Source organism: Chelonoidis abingdonii, chromosome 10 (assembly GCF_003597395.2).
Source record: "Chelonoidis abingdonii isolate Lonesome George chromosome 10, CheloAbing_2.0, whole genome shotgun sequence".
In the NCBI taxonomy this organism is placed as follows: Eukaryota; Metazoa; Chordata; order Testudines; family Testudinidae; genus Chelonoidis; species Chelonoidis abingdonii.
Window position 1 is genome coordinate 80352374 of NC_133778.1, and position 10636 is coordinate 80363009.

The 10636-nt window shown below is 67.5% G+C and overlaps 1 protein-coding gene across 1 annotated transcript in view; it reads right to left on the minus strand.

The window, feature by feature from the left end:
• Nucleotides 1–6662: 6662 nt before the first annotated feature.
• Nucleotides 6663–10636, minus strand: part of ABCB6 (ATP binding cassette subfamily B member 6 (LAN blood group)) — a 29350-nt gene continuing 25376 nt past the window's right edge. The window contains 3 exon segments of the mRNA XM_075069811.1: nucleotides 6663–7367; nucleotides 7811–7879; nucleotides 9378–9687. Of these exon segments, the coding sequence (XP_074925912.1) occupies nucleotides 7226–7367; nucleotides 7811–7879; nucleotides 9378–9687 (521 nt within the window). The 3' untranslated portion in view covers nucleotides 6663–7225.

Below are 10636 nucleotides of genomic sequence, written 5' to 3' on the forward strand. Positions count from 1 at the left end.
GGGGGTGCTTGGTCTCTTTCATGGGGGAGGGGCCCTGCCTTGGGCTGCATTCAGTCCAAGAGCCTGACTCCTCTGGCCCAGGTGCACCACAAGCAGTGCCGGGGCCGCTGGCCCAAGAGCACTCACTAGGAGCCGTGGGGCCGGGAGGAAGGGGCTGAGCCCCCAGCTCTGATCTTCTTCCCCCTCCTGCTGCCCCAGCTCTGTGCTGGGCGAGATTGATGGCTGCCAGCTGCCAGCAGCAGGGGTCCAGGTGGCTGCAGGGAGTGGAGCCTGCATCCTGCCCCAGCTGGTGAGTGCCTGGTGCTACTCCTGGCCTAGCCCCCTTCCCCTGAGGAGCCCGGGCTGTGGGTGCCATCCGGGGCTGCTCCCCCAGCCCACACTGCGAGTCGCTTTGTGTCCTCGGGCTTCGACCCGCGTTCAGTTGACGCGAAGCTGCTGCTGGTCGGTGCAGACTCCAGCGGCTGGTGCTCAGGAAATGTCCCAGGGCGTTTCCTGCCCAGTGGTGGGGTGGGAGGAGGAGCCACAGGCAGCCCCTCTGAGCAGCTTGTTCCCATTAGGACTGCAGGGGCAAGCCCAGGCCTTCCCCTCAGGTGGGGTAGCCCTTGCCGTGTGCAGGGCTGGGAGCATCTGCAGCAAGGGGCCTGGCAGGGCCTCTCCAGGAGCAGGTCACTGACCTCGGGGCAGGGCCTCTGCCCCCTTTCTCCTGAGCGCAGCGCCCGCCTGGCTGGCAGTGCCAGCAGATCTTCTCCGTGGGCTGGTGCCGCACTGCAGCCTTGTTCCCCTGCCTGTGTTGCACAGGTCAGGGCTTGGCCCCACCATGCTCCTGCCCAGGTGAAAGCGGTGCCAGCGCCCTGGACTGCCAGGCCCTGAGGGGCTGCCTACAGCCAAGCACAAGGGGCAGGGAGCGCTGAGCTGATCAGTGCCCCTGTGCCCAGCTGGCCCCAGGGGCCTTGTGTAGCTGCAGCTGACAGAGCCCGCCGAGGCTGTGGGGATGGGCAGCCACAGGAGGCCCCTGGGTGGGCAGCTGACCCCTCCAGGCCGGGCCTGTTCCAGTCACCCACCGGGCAGCTGCTCCTGACCCCACTGGCAAGAGATGTGGCTGCTGTCAGACTGCCTCAGGGGAGCATGGTGCCCCAGGTGCCCAGCCAGCCTTGGCAATCCCCAAGCGCCGCGGGCTGATGCCGAAGTCCAGCTGGAAGAGGCACACGACGCGCTGCTGCTGCTGGACCCGAGTCCCGGCGCCAGCTTCAGCCACCCGCTGCGGCTCTTCCAGCTGGACTTCGGCGTCAGCCTGTGGTGCTGCCGGGGCCCGGACCACCTCTACCTGGGTGAGCCCCGCCGGCCGCCGGTCCCGCTCCATCTCCACTCTGTGCCCTGCTCCACGTCCGCCCCCGGTCTCGCCCCAGCCTCCCCATGTCCCCTGATCCCCGGCCCCCTTCGAGCACGGATCGGACCCTCGTGGCCCCGAGCCTGGCTCCCGCCCTGCTGGGCCCACTGCCGCCCCTGGCCCCCAGCCGCCCTTGTGCCTCCGAGCCCGGCCCGGTCCCCTCCGACCCGGTAGCGCCTGCGGCCCCTTCTCTCCCCCCCGACTTAGAGCGATGGGGCAGATTGCAGGCACACCCCGGGAACTGGAGGTTCGCTAGAGCGGCCGGCGCAGCCCCCTTGCACTGTGTCCTGCCCTGGGAGCTGAGCCCAGCCAGGGACAGGGAGTGCAGCCTGTGACCACTACTGCCCCCCGCCCCCCCCGGGGGCTGCAGAGAGCGCGGGGAGGGGGGGGGCTGGTCCCAGTGCCCGTGGGTGGGGGGCTGGGGCACTGTGCGCAGGCAGCAGGCGGGGCTCAGTTGAGCGCGCTGTGCGCTAGGCGCGCGGGGCTGTTCGGCCAGTCCAGGTTGGACTGGTGCCCCTGGGAGGCGCTGTGTGTGTGGAGCGGCAGGGCTCAGATGGGGCACTCTCCACCTAGGTGTGACGTGGCTTGGTTTCCCCACCCGTGGCTGGCACGATGTCAAGCTGCTGCGTGGGTCACCGTGTCATAGAAAATTGGTTGAATGGGACCTCAAGAGATCATCTAGTCCAACCCCTGCTCAAAGCAGGACCGAACTCAAATGGCCTCTCAAGGATTGAAACTCAACCCTGGTTTAAGCAAGGCCAAATGCTCACACCGAACACTGAAGCTATCCCTCCCCGCCCCCGCTCCGCTGCTCATGCTGTCCACCCCTGTGCAATCGGCCCCCCACAGCGAGCGTCTCGCCCCACAGCGAGCTACGAGTGCCTGACCCTGGCCCTGCGGAGCGCTCGAGAACCAGACGAAGCGCGCGCGGGCTTGCGGGTGGGCATGCGGGGCCACCAGAGCCGGGCCCGCACCCGCCGGAGGAGCCGCTGGTGGGGACTGCAGATTCACTTCTGCCCTTGTTGTTGGTGCGGTGCAGGAATCCAAGCACAGCAGAGGCTTGCCTGCATAGGGTGGGTGCGCGGGACCCGTGGGGCTCTGGCCATTGACTCCTCTGCACAAGGAATGCACTCCCCGGGCCTTGGTCCTGGCCACCCGGGTCTCTGGCCCCAGCCTTCCTGGCCGTGCGGGATGGGCCCCGCTCTGCTAGTGCAGGAGCTGTCTCCTGGGCACCTCCCAGCGGTCGCTCTCCCCCCGGGCTCCTCTGCCCCTATCTCACTCAGCCATGGTGCTGCCCGAGCCTGTGGGTGCCCGGCCCCTCATCTGTCTGTGGGCCTGCCCCTCCTACAGTCTGTCCTGCATCTGTGGCCCTGCCCCCCCCCCCGTCGGTCTGTCTCTGGTCCCCACCCTCCCGTCCGTCTGTCTGTGGGCCCTGCCCCCTCCATGTCTGCCAGTCCTGCCACATCTCACCTGTTGCTTTTCCTGGCAGAACTGCCAGGATTCAGCCCATGTCCGCAGCCACTCCCCATGGTCAGCCCCAGCCCCGCGGCCGCTCGCTGCGAACTGGACAAGAACACGTGCCGGTGCCACCGGCAGCAGCTGCCCTCCCACAAGTCCTACCACATGTGCCAGACCAGCGACCACGCCGTGCTCATCTCAGGTGTGGCCCCAGGGTGGGGAACAGGCCACGCTCCTGTCCCTCTAGGGGGCACTGGCTCTGATGCGGCCTCAGGGAAGGGGCCTGGCTGGCTCAGGGGGGCAGGGAATGGGACACGGGGCTCTTCCTCTCTGAGCCAGCCCCATAGACCGGACATTAAAAGCATTTCCCAGCTGGGGGCCCTGTGGGACATGGGTTGGGCTGGGGCAGCGCCAGGCCAGTTCCCTATATCAGCCCCCAGGGAGGCACGAGGCTGAGTGGGTCTCACCCCCTGGCCATGCGGGAGGGCAGCCTGCCCCAGGCTCTTTTCTGGAGCTGAACAGGGTTTGCCCTTGCCCTCTCCTGGCGCTGAGGGGCCGAGTCCTGCTGCTGGGAGCTGGGCGCCCCATCAGAGCCCCTGAGTGGCACGGTGCATCCTCCACAGCCTATTGGCAGGTGCTGCCAGGCTCTGGCCCCTCCCTGCCCAGCCGCCCGAGCCCTGTGCTGCCCTTAATGCTGTGCGCCCCACCCCCCGCAGGCGGCTGGCAGGACCAGATCACCTACCCGCACCACGCCCGCAACCTGAGGCTCTTTGCCCAGATGCTGCGGCGGAACAGCTTCTGGCAGGAGCACATCAAGGCCTTCTTCATAGGCAACAGCCAGGCGCCAGGTCAGGGTCTGCGGCCCCAGGGGCGGCTGGGGGCTTGAGGGACTCCCCGGCGGGGGGGATGGGTACCATGCCATGGGGAACCCCTGTGGGTCACCCCGACCCCCTCCAGCAGGGGCTAAGTGGGGCTTTGGGCACCAGCGCTGGCCCTGATGCCGAGTCTCAGGGCGCTGCCTCCAGGTGCAGGGTGGAGACCCCGGGGACTGGGCCCAAGTGAACCATTGCTTAGGGCATTGATTGGCACAGCCCCTCCCCCTCCTGCAGCTGGCACCAGCCTTCTCCCTCCCCCCCTTCAGCCCCAGACTGGCACAGCCCTGCAGGGCAGGGGAGAGGTGGGGCAGTGCCCAGTCGAGGGGGTTGAGCTTGGTGCAGGAGGGGGCTCGGTGGGGACCAGGCCAGGGGGCATGATGCAGGGTGTGGTGACAGAGTTGAGGCTGTATCGGCAGGCAGGAGGTGGCTGGGGGAGGCCCAGGAAGCCGGAGGGGGGTGCTCTGGCCGGGCGCTACCCAAGGCCTGACAGGTGTCTGTGCCCTCTGCCCCCAGTCTCTGCAGAGGTGGGCGACATGTATCCGGCCACGGAGAAGCTGCTGATCCGCAGCCACCTGGCGCTGGTGTGCCGCACACGGCACTGTGCCGACTCACTGGTGCTTTACCTGAACAGCCCCACCCGGAGCCACGGCACCATGCTCCTGTGGGACACCAACAAGAATGGCAGCGTGAGTGGGGCGCTGCGCGGGCACCCCCCAGCTGGGACCCCCGGGCCTGAGATTCCCTGAGACAGTGCCAGCGGAGCCCCCAGCGACCCCGCTGTGCCCTCGCCTGGCATCCCTGGGACGGTGAGGGGCTCTGCAGCCAGGAGATGTGGGGTGACTCCATGGCTCTGTGAGTCCCCTCCGCTGCCCCTGGGGTGGGGCTGAATCAGCCCCGCCCCCGGGGAGCTGCACAGGCACCCCCCAGCTGGAACCCCCGGGCCTGAGATTCCCGGCCTGCATTGCCAGACAGTGCCAGCGGAGCCCCCAGCGACCCCGCTGTGCCCTCACCTGCCATCCCTGGGACGGTGAGGGGCTCTGCAGCCAGGAGATGTGGGGTGACTGCGTGGCTCCGTGCGTCCCCTCCACTGCCCCCGGTGTGGGGCTGAGAGAACCAGCCCCCCCCCCCCAATTGATCTCCAGGTGGAGGTGAGCGCGCTGCCCTCCCTCCTTCCCTCTGATCTGCTGCACTTCAAAGGCCTCGGCTTGGCACTTTCATCTGCGCTGGGTGGGTGGGGGAACCCCCCCCCCCCCCTTTCAAGCGCTGGGCTGCTGGAATTCCCTTGATCTCCTGCCTGGAGTCTCCATGCAGCTGGCGTTGGGGCGGGGGGGTGGCCCCCTTCCATCTGTGCTGTGGGCTGGTGGGGGAAGGGCACTGACGGGCACGCTCTGCCCCCCTGCTGGCCGACCCCAAGGAGCGCTACCCTGTGGCCGAGCTCCGGGCCGACCTGGAGGGCTGCAGTGCCCGCAGGGTCTTCCTCTTCCTTGACCAGAGCTACCCGGGCCTGCTGGCCAAGATGCTGCTGGCGTCTGGGCAGCACGGGAACGTGGTGCTAGTGAGCGGCCAGCGGGGCTCCGACTTCGCCCGGGGCTCAGCCTTCAGCGAGTTCTGGGCTCGGCTGCAGCCCGACCAGTGCCTGCTGCAGCACCTCCTGCAGGTGGGTCCGTGGGGCAGGTGGCACCAACCCCACAGGAGATGCCCACATCACATGGTGCAGGCCTATGCCTGCCTTGGAGCTGCCCCTTGCGCATGTCGGGGGGTGGCAACAACCTCCAGCATGCAGGGGGATGGGTGGGACAAGTCTGCAGCACTGACACCACGGGATCCCCTCCTCCACTGGGGATTGGCACAAGGAGGCAGCATGTCCAGGGAGCGGGTGTCCGTGAGCAGCCTCTGGTGCCCGGGCCGGGGGTCAGGACAGCTGGGGGCTTGTCCAGGGGTAGCGCTATTTCCCCAGGCTTTGGGCACCCACCCGGGGGACTCCCAGAGCAAACTCTGCACCCCAAGGAGCCCCCTGCGCCCTGATGCTGCCTCTCTCACTCCCCCAGGAGGGCCCACAGGCAGCCGGCTCCTCTCCCAGGGCCATGCTGCAGCTGCTCAGCGTGACCCTGGCTGGGGCGCCCTGCCACAACACACCGGCGCTGATGGAGGACGAGCGCAGGAGGGAGTTCCTGGGCTGCCAGAACCTGCCCACCATGCTCTGGTACCAGGCCGCACACGCAGCAGCAGCAGGATGAGGACTGAAGCCAGGTCCCGTCCCTGGTTCCTGCTCCCTGCAGAGCCCCCCACGCCCGCTGAGCCAGCCGCAGGGGCCATGCCCCCTCCCAGGCATCAGCCACAGCTCCAGGCCCAGCTGGGATAAACAGCCAGGGGCGGAAGGGCAGCGCTCGGGCTCCGAAAGGGCCCTTGGCATGTGCCAGGCGGGGGCAGGGAGGGGACCCACTGTACGTCACCCACTCCCTCAATAAAGAACCAGTTCTGCCACCCGTGTGGAGCCGTTTAACCCTCTCAGCGCCTGCCCCCGGATGCCGGGGTTCTGCACATGCTGGCATTCCTCCTGCACAGCTGAGAAGCGGGGAATGGGCAGGACTCCTGGGTTCCATTCTCAGCTCCCCTGGGGCCCTGTCCCTCACTTGCTGGTTAACACCCGAAAAGCGCTTTCAGCTGCCGATTGTGGGGTGGGCTGGGGGGGTCGCTCCTTCCACGCTGCTCCTGTGAGAACTGCGCAGTGTTGGCTCTCACGGGGCCCCCCAGCATGTCTGGGGCAGGGACCCTGAGAACGGCGCTAGGTGACCTGCTGAACTCCTTTCCCCCTCCTTCCCCTCCCCAGGTTGAGTGCAGATTCTCCAGGAGCCCGGTCTGGAGCCGGGCCTGGCCTCCCCCCACCCAATCCAGAGAGCTGGGCCTGCCCCCCCAGACAACACGGAGCCGGAGCCCAGAGCTGGCCACACGCAGTTTACAAGATTCAGCAACAAGAGACACCAAATCAAAACTTAAAACACAACCAACTCCCTGTTCTGCCCCCCTCCAGGGCTCTGTACTGGGGGGCAGCATCTCCCCCCTCCCCAGTGCGGCCGGGAGCCTCCCATAAAGAGCAGTGCCCTGGGACATGGCCAGCCAGAAGGGCTCCCCCCTCGTCCTGACCTCGGGCAGCCTGGCAGCGGCCCTGGAGCTGGGGCGAGCTGTAGCAGCAATGCCAGGGGCGCACAGTCCCAGCATGCAATGCTCTGCCAGCTGCACCATCACCATCCATGGCAGGGAGCGGGTGGCGGGGGGCAGTGGGCTGCCTGTGTGCCCAGCAGGGATTCAGGCTCATAGGGGGTCCCTGGGCCAGGACGCGACTCGCCCAGTTTGGCCACTGCGGGAAGGTGCCACGGCTCTGAAACAAGCCGAGATAACACAGCCGGAGGGGCTGGCGTGCTGCCCGATGCCAGCCACAGCACGGGGGTCAGGGGCAGCTCTGTGCTGCTGGTGCTGCCCAAAGTCCCCTGGCTCCTGCCTGCGCTCATGGACCCTTCCTGGGGGCCGCCGGCAGCTTCTCGGAGCTGCGGTCCTTGCTCTCTGTGTCAGAGTCGGACGCGTCCCCAGCCTGCTGCTGCTGCCACATCCCAGCGTAGACGCCACCCTTCTGCAGCAGCTCCTCGTGCCTGCGGGAGAGCCAGGCTCAGGGGGCTGCAGCTCCAGCCTGCCCTGCCCTGCCCCGGGTGCTGGCTGGTCCCTGCCCTGCCCTGCCCCGGGTGCTGGCCGGCCCCTGCCCTTCCCCCTGCAGCTCCAGCCTGCCCTGCCCTGCCCCGGGCGCTGGCCGGCCCCTGCCCTGCCCCGGGAGCTGCCCAGCCCCTGCTCTGCCCCTGGAGCCTGCCCTGCCCTTCTCCCTGCTGATGGGCTCTGCCCAGCCCAGGGCACATTGGTGAAGTCCCCACCCCTGGCCAGCAGCCGACGGACCCATGCTGTGACCATCCCACCGGGCACGAGCTGCCCGCCATGGCCAGCATGGGACCAGGGAGCAGCCGGGCACCTGGTGCCAGCCCAGGGGCAGCTGCATCTCCCAGGGTGGGTCTGGGACCCGCCTGTGGTTGTGTCAGCAAGTTACCTTCCACGCTCCACAATGCGCCCGTCCTTGAGAACCAGGATCTGGTCGGCGTTGACAACCGTGGAGAGCCTGGGGGGGAGACAGTACGTTACCAGCGCACAAGCAGAGCCCCCCCTGCTCGCCCCGATCCTAGCCACCACCAGCCCCCCTGGCCCAAGGTGCCCAAGCTCCCAGGGCCTGCGACGCCCCCGCCCCGCTTGGCACAGGGGTGCCCTGCATAAGTCACAGCCCCCAGCCAGTCCTGTGCCTGAGCCCATCTTGCCACCCAGAGCGCTGCTGGCACTCCCCGGCCCCACCCAGCCTATCCTTTCAGCCCCTCTGCTCCTGCCCCACCAGGTGCACCCCACAGAACTCGCTGGGCCCTTCCTGCACTACCCCCTCCCCCCACAGCCAGCGGTGCCAGCCTTGCCCACCCCCGCTCCTGACAATGGGTGCCACGACACCACAGCCGCCTCCATGCTCATGTGGCCGTGGGCACCAACACCACGCGCTGCTCTGCCCCAGTGACATGGCCTGCCTAGCCTCGCCAGCTCCAGGACCTGCTGCTGGCGTCCGGCAGCTGCTGGCTACGGCTCCTGGCCAGCCACGGCACAGCGAGGCCATCAGTCACCGTCACCACGGGCTGGGGACGCTCGCCTCGCCTGCCAGGGGCCAGGGTGGGAGCCTGCCCCACGCTCCGGGCCAGGCTGTGGCCCAGGGCTTCGTACCCGCTGCCTCCACCTCCTTCCTTTGCTCACTCCCCACCGTGCCCCCCGGGGCAGACACTGCAGACGTGCCCAGAACCCACAGAAGGGCACCAACACCCCATGTCCCAGCTCCGTGGGAGGCCCTGTGCAGCCAGGCCCAGCGGCTCATGGGGTGACACTCTCTCCCCTGGCCAGCACATGCCATGGGGCCAGGCCCAGCGAAGATGGAGGCCCAGGCAAGGTTATGGATCCAGCGACAGGATCAAAGAGGTCTGGCTCCTTCTCAGTGGGCAGCTGAGCCTGCCCAGCCCAGCTCATACCATGTGTTTCTCATCGGAGGTGGGGGCAGTGACAGCTGGGCTCTGTCCCCCCCCGCCACACATGGAAGCCCCCCAGCAGACACAGGGCTTTGCACAACACTGACCCCCACCCAGGCTGGATCCTGAAGGACGGGGGCTTGAGCACCCTCCTTCCTCAGCTGTTCTCCACCCATTTGCACAGAGACCCCCTCCCCAGACAGACGCCAGTCAGAGCCTGACCCATGGCAGTGACCCCCCCAGCTAGCACGAGATGCCCTGTTCCCCCAGCAGGTCGGGCCCCGCTGACCCCTGTGCCAGTCCCCACTCTACTAGGGCTGTTCGGAGGCCCCCCCGCAGTGTGGCACTAGGGGGCGCTGTGCTGCAGGGAGGGGTCACTAGGGGGTACCCCCCCCGCAGTCAGTGCCAGCCCCAGTGTGGCTGTGGCACAGCAGAACTCTCGCTACCCCCCCAGGGTGCGGTAACAGCCCCCCAGGGAATGCCCCCCCAGCCCTTGGGTCTGCAGGGCTCCCGCCTCCCTCCCCCGATCCCGGCAGCCTGTGCAAAGTTCTGCCCCGTTCCCACCTGTGGGCGACGACGATGGTGGTGCGGTTGGCGCAGACCTTGGCCAGCGAACCCTGGATGTTCCTCTCCGTCTCGGTGTCCAGTGCCGACGTCGCCTGCGTGCCAGGCACAGCGTGTGGGAGGGGCTGTGTTGCTACGTGGTACCTGCCCTGTGCCAACCTGTGCTGCTCTGTGCCATACGGTATCTGCCCTGTACCCACCCTGTGCTCCCCTATGTCATGCTGTACCCACCCAGTGCCATGCAGTACCTGCCCGGTGCCATGCAGTACCCACCCTGTACCCACCGTGCTGCCCTGTGTCACGCTGTACCCACCATGTCACATGGTATCCGCCCGGTGCCACGTGGTACCCACCCTGTATTGTCCTGTGTCACGGAGTACCTGCCCGGTGCCACGCTGTACCTGCCCTGTGTCACGCTGTACCCAAGTCACATGGTACCCACTCAGTGCCACGTGGTACTCACCCTGTACCCATCGTGCTGCCCTGTGTCATGCTGTACCCACCATGTCACATGGTACCTGCCCGGTGCCACGTGGTACCCGCCCTGTATCCACCCTGTACTGCCCTCTGTCACGCTGTACCTGCCCTGTGCCACGCGGTACTCGCCCAGTGCTATGCTGTACCTGCCCTGTACACACCCTGTACTGCCTTGTGCCCTGCTGTACCCCCCCTGTGCTACGCTTTACCCGCCCTGCTGTACCCGCCCCTGTCCTGCAACTGGCCATAACCCACCCAGCCATGGTGCCAAGTGGCTGCCAGAAGCTGCCCGCAGTGCAGCGGCTCAGCGCTGTGAGCAGGGTTGGCCGCTGGCCCCAGGCCTCACTCAGAGCCGGTGCCCCGAGCAATGAGGGCGGAGACGTGGGGAGTGAGAAGCACATGAGAGGGAAGTGGGGCACTCGGGGGGGGGGGCTGGCGTTCACTGATAGCGGGAAGAGGAGGGCCTTGGGGGATGAGGGACGGTGATTGCTGATAGAGTGATGGGGGGTGAGGGGCTGATGAGGGGAGGGGGCCCTGTGGGTGGCAGGGAGAGGGGCTGATAGGGTGATGGGGGGCAGGGCCCTGTAGGAGGCAGGGAGGGGCCTGATGGGGTGATGGGGGTAGGGGCTGTGGGGGTGTGATGAACTGGGACTGTTCTTAATGTTTGCTCTGAATACTGTGTTGGTGCCTCAGTGTCCCCTAGGCAGTTCTTAAGTATCTAGGTGGTGGGATAAGGGTGTGTGATTGCTGCAGAGGAAGGGGCCAGTGCCCCTAAATGCCTG